General features: G+C 42.2%; 1 protein-coding gene across 2 annotated transcripts in view; it reads left to right on the top strand.

Annotated features, from left to right (window-relative positions):
• col15a1b (collagen, type XV, alpha 1b) overlaps positions 1-12,357 on the top strand; it is a 130,962-nt gene extending 118,605 nt beyond the window's left edge. Inside the window, exons 38-42 of one of the 2 annotated variants that reach the window (XM_086205148.1) lie at positions 2,847-2,945; positions 3,036-3,110; positions 4,496-4,693; positions 4,808-4,923; positions 10,796-12,357. In XM_086205148.1, the coding sequence (XP_086061274.1) occupies positions 2,847-2,945; positions 3,036-3,110; positions 4,496-4,693; positions 4,808-4,923; positions 10,796-11,018 (711 nt within the window). In that variant the 3' untranslated portion in view covers positions 11,019-12,357. The remainder of the gene's footprint in view (positions 1-2,846; positions 2,946-3,035; positions 3,111-4,495; positions 4,694-4,807; positions 4,924-10,795) is intronic. The other variant, XM_086205149.1, reaches the window with a different exon arrangement.
• Positions 12,358-13,584: the final 1,227 nt, after the last annotated feature.

The following is a 13,584-nucleotide window of genomic DNA, read 5'->3' as shown; positions in this document are numbered from 1 at the left end:
GGGAAATCAGAGAAAAAATTGTCACTGGAAAAATTGTTTGTTGTTTTAAAAAAATTATTTTAATGTTCTTCTATTTTCCATTAGCTTTAAATTAGAAAAAGGTGAATCACTTGAGCTCCTCAGAGGAAATTTTTCTCACATTAGATGAACACACACACACACACACACACAAGCCTATGTCAAATTTTGACTGATAAAGAAAACTGGATCAGATTAACACTTGCCCTACACTACACATGCCACACTATGTATGAAGTTCATGATTTCCTCAAGTTTGTGATGGTGGCCGGGAGGAATAGGTTTCAAATACCTGCTAGACAGAGTTGAGTAATAATGAATTGGAATCATGGGTCAAAACAGTGAATGGGAGCCCAACTGAGTGTGTCACACTAGCTAAACACTAGCTGGCATAAGTTTGAAATACCCTTCTCACACTGAAAAATGCGTGTCAACGTGAGTTTTTGGACCCGCGTTTGCTCGGAATTAGGGCGCATTCAAGCTTCCAGAAGACCGGGGTCTGAATTCCCGCTGTGAGGGCTGTGTGCCTGTGTTTTTCTCTCTCGTATGTCATCGCACTGACAACGTCATCATTTCACATAAACGTACGCCAGAACACTGAGAGGTAAACTAACGACAACGTGGACGTCGCCGAGTCCAACGTGAACGTTGGTGTTGCGTGCATTGCAATTTTATGTCTTTTGCAAAGCATACAAACTCAGCGCAGATTGGAAAATGTCTATTTGTGTTGGTTTTGTTTGGTTATTTTAACTTGAGCAGTTTTTCCCCAACTTGAGAAAGGAGTGTGACATCTGACGGAGGTTTGAGGTAAACTGGATTCCACTCAAGGATTTGTGACAAGATGACTTTGTTTCCTTTTTTTTCTCTTTTCTTTTTATTAAAGTTCAGACATATCCATAAAAGAGTTGCAATGGGAGGTAGATGGCGGTTAAAAACAAGGGTTTATTAACAGCAGTAGTTTAGCCTTAGTCAGCATTAGTCAGTCTGTGCCCCTTAACCCCTTAGGTGAAAAACCTTTAAGGAGACAGAAAATAGACAAGACAACAGTAATTATTATTTGTTATATGAATGTGCAATTCTCCTGTGTAAAATGCAATACTCTTGTGCAAGCATGCACCTATGCAAATACACATGTACAATATGCCATTCATACACAAATATGGCTAAACATTATGCCATAATAAGTACAAATTTAAATATGCAATTGTGAAATGTTTGACATTACACACCAGACTAAATTTACATTATAAGCCATCTTGAATTAAGACTTTGTAGAAAGGGAGATATAGATAGTGTAAATTCTTGAGCACATACATTGAAATTACCAAACCTAACCAAATCAAAAAATAAGCAATATAAATTGTCAAGGCACAGCTTTAAAATACCTCCCATGAAGCGCGCTGCAACCATCGTTATCCCAATGCAAATAAAGTACTGAAATCAACGCTCTCACATTGCGCCCGGATCATTATGCTTACGTTTCACATTACTGATAAACAATGAAAGATAAACATCCCCATCGCGTGTATTTAAACAAAAAGCCGGAAAGGACCACCAAACACCAGCACATCCACGCTGTCTCCGTAGCAAACATCAACCAACTCAAGCGCCACAATATAGCTCTTTCACCAATTGTAAAGCGTAACGCAAACCATGACAAAAATACATTGCTTACCAGCTGCCTCTCCAGTTTCCCAGACGTCACGTTCGCACAATGCTCCCAACGATTGCTTAAAGCAAGCAGTAATGTTCGCGTACAATCCTTCAGCGTGTTCTACAAACTCTCTTTGAACAGCTGATTAACTTCCACCTGCGCCCTTCAGGTTGCCACGCTCATTCAAAACTGGCTGGGCGAATCAAACTGATTGCTAATCAGCTGACATGCGGAGCTCTCATTCCCCTGGCTGATCAGCTGACAAGCAAGCTCCCGAAACACACACCCATCCTCTTTCCTTTGCCGTACATTTTGCGCAACCAAAATCGCAACAGAGTGCATCTGAAACCAGTTTGACTTTACAGTTTGAGTTATTAAAGACATTTCCTAAACTTTTGATCCTCAAAGTGTCCTGAGTCATGTATTAAATTTTGGAAGCGATACCATTAACACCCTAGGAGGGGACAGCGTTTGTTCTGGGTGTGTAAATATCCACATTTGGACGTTTTTGTCCATTTTGTGGACTTCCTGGTGGATTTAGGTTAGGGGTGTCGTGTTTGATTTGTGCCTCTTTATGAGATGAATAAATCGGTGTTGGTCCCATGTATGTATGACATTCCTAGGGACGTTTATGAGCCAAAATGCGTTTTTGACTTCCTAGGTGCCGCTATTGAGGGTTTTTTTTGGGGAAGGGGTGATTATCGATTTTTTCACCAGACTGGATTTTCGTGCCAAATTTGGTGAGTTTTTGAGCGTCTTTAGGGGGTCAATTTTAGTGTCAGTGTTTTGAGTGTGTTGAGCAAACTCAATAGGGTCTTCGCCCCGAAGTACCTTCGGGCTTAGGCCCTAATAATGTCACTTTGGTCAGATGCTGGTGTGTCATTAGCTTTAAAAGTCCACACAAGCTACAGTCTGCACATGACTTTAAACTGCAGCATAACTTCTTTGCTTTAAACTGCTCTGCTGACTTCAGTCTGTCAGCTGCACTCCATGTCCCCCAGCCATCTATTTCTCCAAAGACATCTTTCTACTTGTTACTAATTTAAGAAATTTGTGTATTAAAAACATATCAACAATACCTCTTAAGAATTTTAAGAACTTTTTTTTTACTAAATGCTTTTTCAGTTGGTCCTAAGTCCAATTGTGATACGGTATATGTATTTTGTGCTTCCAGCTTGGTGAGTTGATCCATCACGGACCATCGTCATCAGCAGTATCTCAGTCCCTCAGCAAGCCTGCAGAACGAAGCAAACCACACAGGATTCACAGCCAGGTTCAGACCTAAAAAAAACAACACGTTTCAACATGTTTAATTGAAAAAGTCTACATCAAAAAAATTCCTCATCATATATGTATTTGGAAGGAGCTGCAGGAGGGTAGCAGAGGATATCAGCCCAGCTACAACATCCTGCCAGAGACCTTCAATGCTGGATCTGGGGTGAGTCTCATGAATACATGTGTATTAAATGCATGCAGTGCCTTGCATGAAGCATTTAACCTTCTTGGATTTTGACAGAATCAAAAACAGCTACTTAGTCTTTGTGAATGTGTCTGTTTATTTTGACTGGCACACCAGAAAGTTGGAAGCACAGGTGGTCGTACCTGCTTGGCATTTCTGCCTGACGCACCTCCGAGGGTGCCATTAAGCAGACTGCAGGGTCGTCAGCCGGGGGGCCACCCTTCACTGATGTTTCGCTCCATTATCCCCCGGAACATCTCTGGGAGGTGGAGCAGTGACAGGGACGTCTCCCTGCCGCCGCCTGCAGCCTGTTGAAGGATCTGTATTCTACCCTCACTCTGATCCTGGTATTGTTGTTGTTGTGTATGTGGAATGAGTCCCAGGGGACTGTGCATGGCAGGGACGTCCATCTCCCTGAGTCAAGTGTCGGCCTGACCGCATACCATAACGCCTCTCTTAAGAGCCTTCTTTTCCCCACGCCCTGTCCTTCCTTCTGAGCCATAGCCAGAAGCTCCCTTCCTCAGCCTCCTCCACAAGGTCATGAAGAGCTCGCTTCCTGTTGGCTCCTGCGACTCCGAGAGACTTCAGTAGCCGCTGTGTGGATGTCCCTGTGAAGGTGAAACAGGTGTATATATTGAGAGAATGTGACCATGGAAGATTGCACACTACACATAGGATCAAATAATTTTCTCACGTCTTGAAACAACATTTCATCTAAAATTGTATCTTGCCATTCAGTTGTCACCATTAGGTGTCTTGAGCCCACAAACACACCACCCCTAGTAAACAACCTGAACATTGAGAGTTTCATAAAAATCCTATACAATCCATGTTGCCTCCAGGATTAGGTTACTAAGAGCTCGCTTCCTGTTGGCTTCCTGTTGGCTCCTGCGACTCTGAGAGTCTTCAGTAGCCGCTGTGTGGATGTCCCTGTGAAGCCCCTACATCCGACCTCCACTGGGAAGGTGAACGGTCTCCACCCAGCTTGTGAGCACGTTGCTGCCAACTCCGCGTACTTGTCCTTCTTACGCTCGTACGCAGCCTCCATGTGTTCCTCCCATGGGACTGTCAGCTCTACCATGATGATGACTTTGGCAGGTGCTGACCAGAGCACGATGTCAGGACGTAGGGATGTCATTGTGATCTCTGCAGGGAATTTCAGTTGGCGGCTGAGGTTGGCTGCTAACGGCCACTGGCCTCCTAGTGACAGGAGCAACCGCTCTGTCCCCATGCAGCGCTGCCTTTGCCTCCAGCTTCAGGACCGAGAGTTTCATAAAAATCCTGTACAATCCATGTTGCCTCCAGGATTAGGTTACTAAGAAGTTAATAGTTGTTTCCATGATATCATTATGTTTTTTGTGCAGCTCCATCTGGTAGCTTTGAACACCCCGCTGAAGGGTGACATGCGAGGAATTCGAGGTGCTGACTTCCAGTGTTACCAGCAGGCACGCTCCATGGGGCTAACTGCCACATACAGGGCCTTCCTTTCCTCACATCTACAGGACCTGGCTACAATCGTGAGGAAAGCAGACCGCACTGCCATGCCTGTGGTTAATCTCAGGGTGAGAAGTGTATCTTCACAAAGCATGTAAAACAAACTATAGGAATGGGAATCATCTCATTTCCTGTTGCCATCTTTCTTTGAGTTTATTAACTCATCTCCTGTGTCTTCTTAGGGTGAGATATTGTTCAGTAGCTGGATGTCCATCTTCTCTGGAAATGGAGGTACATTTAACCCGTCCACATCCATTTACTCCTTCGATGGACGCAATGTGATGACTGACTCAGGATGGTGAGTATATATCTGGCTACGTGGAACAGCCAGTGAGGGAAATTTTTTGTGAGGAGGGAAATGGAACCCCCAATTTATTCCAGAGCAGCCATGTCAAATGAAAACTGTATTATTAATCCAGTAAATGCTTCAATCCATGATATGAATGTTCTGTTTTCCTTAAACATTGCTCAAGACAGAATTGTTTAGTAAGACTAACCGTAATTTGCGAAGCAGTCATGAAGCCATCAGTGGTTCACTAGCAAGTAACACACCACAACAGTGTGTCATTGAAAGATTCAATATAATGTCTGAGTACCGTATATGTTGAGGACAGATATATTGATGTAATGTGAGAGATGAAAGCGGAAGTAGGATGTTGTCTGTCTGTTAGTTTGGGAGGACTTGCTGAAGACTAGGCAGAGGAGACTTGGTATGGGTGTTCCATCTCAAGATCACTTATAATCAAAATGTTAAGAGGCCCCATTGATGGTACCTAGAATGGGATGTGGGAGAGGTATTCATCAGATTGGAAAAAAAAAGGGATTATCAGAGAGTGTGTCAGAGAATTTAATTTTGTTTCAGACCAAGAAGCGTGAAATGTGTGAAATGGCAAGATGGTTTATTAATACAGGACTTGTGGGTGGATGGTGGTAGGTGTCAGGCTGAGCATGAGCTGGTGAAGGATGCTGTGGTTTCAGTAAGCATAGGGGCAGGCAGGCATGTAGACGTGGTGATGATTTGATCCATGGTTAAAGGTTTAGCTGCACAAATCTGGATATGTTGAGGTTTCTGAAGACAGAGAATATGGTATGAGGATAAGGTTCTCAAAAATGTTCAACTTGTACGTTAAAAAAAAGGTTTGGCATTAACTTACTTTTTCCAATTTTAATACCACAATTAGTAAGGGCATACTGTGGCAGAGAGTTCAATAAAGTGTGGAGTTCTTGAAGGAGAAGTGAAGATACCTACAAGAGTCATATCAAACTCCTGGCACCATGCAGCAGTGCAAGATGGGCTAGGGCATGGCTCTGTCCCTTAACCTAAGTTAATAACTCAGCTGACCATGCAGAGGAAGACTTATGTGGTGGTTCCGTCACTGTAGCATTTCCACCTGACCTGGTAAGAGGCCCCAAACACAGACAGAGTTTTAAGTTGAACTCAGTGGTGTGGCAGTTGAACTCAAAAGAACTGCAGCCATGATAATGGGATACAACTCATAATATACAGATGAAGGAGTATAGGACTTGGAGTCAAGCACTCTAAACTCTGAAAATGTGAAAATGAAAAAAATGTCCAAAAAGTGGAGTAGGTAAGAGAGTGTGGTTATTTAGAGTCAAGCACAGTGCTTCTATCTCTCTTCTGAAAGAGAGTAAAAGATTTTGGGACTGCTTCTGTTGCCAAAGATAAGGCATACAGGATAATAGTAACACCAGAAGTCTGGGTTAATGGGCAAGAAAGTAATTGTGCAAGTGATGTCATCTTTAGAATGTTAAGCTCCAATACTGGCCAGATGGACGAGGGCGATGGTGTGGTTGCTGTCAGCATATTTCATGGAGAAGTCCAGGTTGTGGATGGCACTATTGATAAAGAATATTTCTGACAACAAGGAGGAAGTGAATACATTCTCTATAAGGGATCCCTCCTCAATCAGCAAGTAGCAACTTTGATACAACATGAAAAAACAGACAATGAAAATGTATATGATATATGACAGATCAAGCCTGTAATATTCATGTTTGATATTAGTTGCGCTGCACGGTGGTGCAGTGGTTAGCACTGTGGCCTCACAGCAAGAAGAATCAGGGTTCAAGTCCCGGCTCGGGCGTGGGATCTTTCTGTGTGGAGTTTGCATGTTCTCCCCGTGCCAGCGTGGGTTCTCTCCGGGTACTCCGGCTTCCTCCCACTGTCCAAAGACATGCAATTTGGGGACTAGGCTGATTGGATTCTCTAAATTGACCGTAGGTATGAATGTGAGTGTGAATGGTTGTTCGTCTCTGTATGTTGGCCCTGTGATGGACTGGCGACCTGTCCAGGGTGTACCCCGCCTCTCGCCCGTAGATGCTGGGATAGGCTCCAGCCCCCCCCGCGACCCTTACTAGTAAGGAATAAGCGGAAGATGACGATGGGATGGATATTAGTTGCCTGATACTACAACATGAGTGAGCTAACATTAAACATGTTTGCTTACCACTGACCTATCAGGATGTGTTTCAAGATGCATTCTATACTTTCATGCAATCAACTTTGCAATTCTCAATCATTTGTATTGAAGATAAAGTGAAGTTACCATATTCAAACAATATAACAAATGGCACAACAGATCCAGCAGATATGCTTGCTGTGATGCAAGTCAAACTAAAGTTTGACTTGAGTCTAAGTTGTAAGTATGATCCCCCATCTCTTGAAGGAGTCGGACGAAGACTATATTGTAGCATGTCTTTGAGGTAGAGTGGCTGTCTTGCAACCGAAGGGTCAACCCTCACTTCCCCCTGAGTGACCATGTCAAAGTGTCCTTCAGTAAGATATTGAACCCCTAATTGCTCCTTGCATGGCAGCTCCACTGTGTGTGTGTGTGTGTGTGTGTGTGTGTGTGTGTGTGTGTGTGTGTGTGAGTGTGAGAGAGCAAGATGACATAAATCGCTTTGAGTGCCGCTAAGGTAGAAAGGTGCTTTCTCACTCACTCTCTCTCTCTCTTTCCCTTCCGCGACCCTTAAAAGATCAGCGGTATAGAAAATGGATGGATGGAGATATATATATACACTACTAGTCAAAAGTTTTGACACACCTTCTAATTTTATGGTTTTCTTTAATTATCATGACTATTTATATTGTATTCCTCACTGAAGGCATCAAAACTATGAATGAACACATCAAATTATGTAGTAAACAAAAAAGTGTGAAATAACTCAAAACATGTTTTATATTTTAGGTTCTTCAAAACAGCCACCTTTTGCTTTGATTACTGCTTTGCGCGCTCTTGGCATTCTCCCGATGAGCTTTATGAGGCTGTCACCTGAAATTGTTTTCCAATTGCCTTGAAGGAGTTCCCAGAGATGCTGAGCACTTGTTGGTCCTTTTGCCTTCAGTCTACAGTCCATCTCATCCCAAACCATTGTGAATTGGTTTAGGTCAGGTGACTGTGGAGGCCAGGTTATCTGGCCCAGCCTTCAATCATTGTCCTTCTTGGTCAAACAGCCCAAACACAGCTTGGAGGTGTGTTTGGGGTCATTGTCCTGTTGAAAAATAAATGCTGGTCCAACTAAACACAAACTGGATGGGATGGCATGTTGCTGCAGGATACTGTGGTAGCCATGCTGGTTCTGTGTGCCTTCAATTTTTAATAAATCCCCAACAGTGTCACCAGTAAAGCACCACCTCACCGTCACACATCCTCCTCCATAATTCATGGGGGAACCGTGCATGTGGAACCAAAGATCTCAAATTTGGACTCATCAGACCAAAGCACAGATTTCCACTGGTCTAATGACCATTCCTTGTGTTTCTTGGCCCACACAAATCTCTTCTGCTGTTCTGTTTTTCCTTAGTGGTTTAGCAGCTATTTGACCATAAAGACCTGATTCACACAGTCTCCTCTGAACAGTTGATGTAGAGAAATGTCTGCTGCCAGAACTCTGTGTGGATTTATCTGAGCAGGAATCTGAGTTACTGTTAACTTGCAAATTCTGAGACGGGTGACTCAGATGAACATACTCTTAGCAGCAGAGGTGATTTATGGTTGTCCTTTCCTGGGGTGGTCCCCATGATTTTTTGTAGCACTTCATGGTTTTTGTGATTGCACTTGGCGAACATTTAAAGTTTTTGCAATTTTCCAGACTGACTGACCTTCAGTTCATAAAGAAATAATGGACTGTCTTTCTCTTTTCTTAGGTAATTGGTTCTTGTCATAATATGAATTCTAACAGTTGTCAAATAGGACTGTCAGCTGTGTACCAACCTGAGTTCTGCACAACACGACTGATGGTCCCAACCCCAAATTCCACAAATGAACCTTGAGGCATACCTGTGAAGTGAAAACCATTTCAGGTGACTACATCATGAAGCACATTGAGAGAAGGTCAAGGGTTTGCAGCGCGAAAATCAAAACTATATTTACAGTTATTTAACAGTGTTTTTCTTTGCTATATAATTACATATATCTTGCTTTATATATTTGATGTCCATCCATCCATCCATCCATTTTCTTCCGCTTATCCCTGTTAAGGGTCGGGGGGGGGGGGCTGAAGCCTATCCCACCAACCTTCGGGTGAGAGCCGGGGTACACCCTGGACAGGTCACCAGTATATTTGATGTCTTCAGTATGTATCTACAATGTAGAAAGAAGTAAAAATAAAGAAAAAAAAACATTGAATGAGAAGGTGTCCAAACTTTTGCCTGATTATAGTACTCTACCTTTCAAAAGTTTGGGGTCACTGAGAAATGTCCTTATTTTTTAAAGAAAAGCACTATTTATTTCAATGAAGATAACATTAAATTAATCAGAAACACACTCTATGCATTGTTAATGTGGTAAATGACTATTTGCAAATGTTTTTTTTTAATGGAATATCTACAAATGTGTATAGAGGCCAACATCCAGTCACCATCACTCCAGTGTTCTAATGGTACATTGTGTTCGCTAATCGCATTAGAATGTTAGCACAGCTAAAAATAGTTTTGCTGGTTAGAGAAGCTATAATACTGGCCTTCCTTTGAGCTAGTTGAGTATCTGGAGCATCACATTTCCGGGTTCAATTATACTCTCAAAATGGCCAGAAAAAGAGGACATTCATGTGAAACTCGACAGTCTATTCTTGGTCTGAATAGAAGGCTATTCCATGCGAGAAATTGCCAAGAAACTGAACATTTCCTACAACGGTGTGTACCCTCCCCTTCAGAGAACAGCGCAAACAGGCTCTAAACAGAGTAGAAAGAGAAGTGGGAGGTCCTGATGCACAACTGAGCAGGAAGACAAGTACATCAAAGTCTCTAGTTTGAGAAATAGGCACCTTACAGGTCCTCAACTGGCAGCTTCATTAAATGGTACCCGCAAAACGGCAGTGTCACTGTCTACAGTGAAGAGGTGACTCTGGGATACTGGCCTTCTAGGCAGAGTGGCAAAGAAAAAGCCATATCTGAGACGGCCAATAAACGGAAAAGATTAATATGGGCAAAAGGACACAGACATTGACAGAGGAAGATGGAAAAAAGTGTTATGGACAGACGAATCAAAATTTGAGGTGTTTCGATCACACAGACGAACATTTGTGAGACGCAAAGTGAAAAAATGCTGGAAGAGTACCTGACACCATCTGTCCAGCATGGTGGAGGTAATGTGATGATCTGGGCTGCTTCAGTGCTGGTAAAGGGGACTTTGAATATGGAAGGTTATCGCTCCATTTTGCAACAGTATGCTATACCCTGTGGACAGTGCTTGATTGGAGCCAATTTCCTCCTACAACAGGATGACCACACCTCCAAATTATACAAGAACTGTTTAGGGGAGAAGCAGGCAGCTGGTATGGAGTGGCCAGTGCACTCACCAGATCTCAACCCATTTGAGCTGTTGTGGGAGCAGCTTGACCATATCGTATGCAAGAAGTGTCCATCAAGCCAATCCAACTTGTAGGAGGTGCTTCAGGAAGCGTGGGGTGAATTTTTTTCAGATTACATCAACAAATTGACAGCTAGAATGCCAAAGGTCTGCAATGCTGCAAATGGAGCAATTTGACCAAAGCAAAGTTTGAGGATGAAATTAATTATTTCTAACCTTGTCAATGTCTTGACTACATTTTGTATTCATTTTGCAACTCATTTTATGAATATAAGTGCGGGTTTTAATGGAACCTGTCTTGACTCTGCCTCTGTCTGTGTGTCTGTCCTTTTATCCCAGGCCAGAAAAGCTGATATGGCATGGCTCCAACACAGTAGGAATTCGTCAGACCACTAACTACTGTGAGGCATGGAGGACAGCTGATATTGCAGTGACGGGTCAGGCTGCGCTGCTGCAGACAGGACGCCTGCTAGGACAACACACACACTCTTGCTCTAACCACTACATAGTGCTGTGCATTGAGAACACATATGTTGGGAACATACATCAACGAAGGACCTGACATGACAAAGGAAACATACTAACACAAACACAAATACTGAAAATGCAGAGTAGAAAGTGTAGAGCATACAAGGAAACAATACAGGTGCGAACACACGTCAGCATTTCTAATTGGTTCAGGAACTTTCACGAATAAGGGCACAAGCAAGATGCACATACACACTTAATGAAGCTTTGATTTTACTTCATTTCATTATGGCACCTGAGCACAGGTCTAATGCAACACTTTTTCATACATCTATCCATATTAAGATTCCAATTATTTATTTTTACAACACATTAAACAGAACATGTCATTAACATTAATAGGACTCGAGGAAAAAAAGATATTGAAATATCAAGTGTTGAACAATAAATAATATCACAGCTGTCATCAGATCTACAAATAAAATTTCATGTCAGGTGCAGCCATTGATCTCTATCCATATTGCTTTATAAAGTGGCATACGAATGAGTCCTGAAACATAGAAGCTAAAATTGTTGAATGTCTGGTTCCCTGTCTCAAAACCAAGGGGATTTTGAATAGGTTTGCAGTTAAATGTTTTCAAAATTACCATACAGCTTTCAAATTATACCATGTTAGTTTGGTTTAGCTACACCTCATTAAATCTTTCATCAGATTTTGTGTTAAATTGAAGAAAAGGTCTCAAGTTATACATCTTTGAGTCATCTCAAAGATGTTCAAGCAAATTTTTTTGTGAACTGAAATCCAGCTGGTTGGAATGACGTGATATGAACTAGCCTCAACATTAACAACTGTGCTTTTGCATTAGCAGTAGAGTTGAAATCAGTGTGATTTCACTGCTGTAGTAGGGTATGTGTTGAAAATCTAACAAGTTCATTTTCAGATTTTGATGAAGTTCGAACTACATGTGTGTTTTATTCTGTAGAGGTACGTTTTATAATGATAGGCACTAAAAAATGGAATATTTTATTTCAAGTGTTGATTAGAAAGTAGTTCTTTCATGCTATGTATGGAAAAGAAGATGTCTTTGGACTAAAGGACACATTTTTTACAATCTCAACTGTTACTTTTCCTGATGTCTGATAAAGATGTTGCTGTTCAAAAAAAACCCTGAGTTTCTTTGGAACATTTGTACGGACTCACTGGTTCTCGCTGAATAAATGTCTAATTCTTTTTTATGTTCTGTCCACAATGTAAATATAGTATCTAATCACAACCAGGTTATAAGCCGTTTTTGTTAAATGCATTTTCAAATGACGAGTGAAATTTAACACTTGCCATTTCTGTGGCTTTCTTCCTGTGCAACCATTTTACACTAATCAAAAATATAAAGGGATTACAAAGTCATCACAGTGTAATTATAAGGTCAAATCATACTTCTGGGATATCAACCTGTCCAGTTTGGAAGCTATAATGATTGTGAGTCAATTTCACCCACTCCTATCCAAATGGGACAGACAACAGGTGGAAAGGAGAGGCAATTAAATCCCCATAAAGAATGGTTTTGCATGTCTGCCAGCACAGTGTCAAAAGCATGGAGATACCAGAGGACAGGTGAGTACATCAGGAGAGGTGGAAGGGGGCAACAGCCTAAACAGCAGGACCACTATCTGCTCCTTTGAGCAAGGAGGAACAGAAGGTGCACAGACAGAGCCCTAAAAAATTACCTCCAGCAGGGCACTTGTGTGCATGTTTCTGTCAAAAAAAATATGTCCATCCATCCATCCATTTTCTATACTGCTTATCCGTTAAGGGTCTTGAAGTGGATGAAGCCTATCCAAGCTGACATTGGGTGAGAGGCGGGATGGATGGGTTGTAAAATAGTATGTCTTCATTTAAAATTTGCCTGCTAAGTTTAGACATATTTGACATTGTGTTGACTTCAGGAGCAAAAAAATATACTCTGCATGTTTGTACATTCTTGTGCTTGGGAGCATTCAAAATTTTAAACATTTACTTCAAAATGTGTGTGTTCCAGGCAGCACAGTGGCACAGTGGTTAGCACTGTCTCCTCACAGCAAGAAGGTTCTGGGTTCAAGCATGGGGTCTTTATGTATGGAGTTTCCATGTTCTCCCTGGGCCTGTGTGGGGTCTCTCCAGGTACTCTGGCTTCCTCCAGCAGTCCAAAGACTTGCAAGAGGGTACTAGGTTAATCAGACATGTTGATCAGTTGGCCCTGCAATGGTATGGCAACCTGTCCAGGGTGTGCTCCGCCTTTCGCCCGAGGGCAGCTGGGATAGGCTCCACCCCCATGATCCTAAACAGGATAAGCAGTAGAAAATGGGTGGATGGTATGTGTTCCAGTTTTGCTGCTCTGATTATGTCAAGTCATAACAACTTTGTCAATACATTCTTCTGCTCATTGGTGACAATTGAGAATGACCACTCCAATGCTCCAATGTCATTTAATATTGATGAGGTAAAATGAAATACCATCCATCCATCCATTTTCTGCCACTTATCCTGTAAAGGGTTGCAGGACCACCTGGTGACCTGGTGCAACCAGAACAACTTAGAGCTCAATGCTCTAAAGTCAGTGGAGATGGTTTTGGACTACAGGAAGAACTCAGCCTCACCTGCCCCCATCACCTTCTGTGACTCC

This window comes from Aulostomus chinensis, chromosome 5, assembly GCF_037954235.1.
Source record: "Aulostomus chinensis isolate RoL2024-O1b breed Wild chromosome 5, RoL_Achi_v1.0, whole genome shotgun sequence".
Lineage (NCBI taxonomy): Eukaryota > Metazoa > Chordata > Actinopteri > Syngnathiformes > Aulostomidae > Aulostomus > Aulostomus chinensis.
Note: the sequence above shows the minus strand (reverse complement) of the source record. Positions and strands in the feature narration are given on the sequence as shown.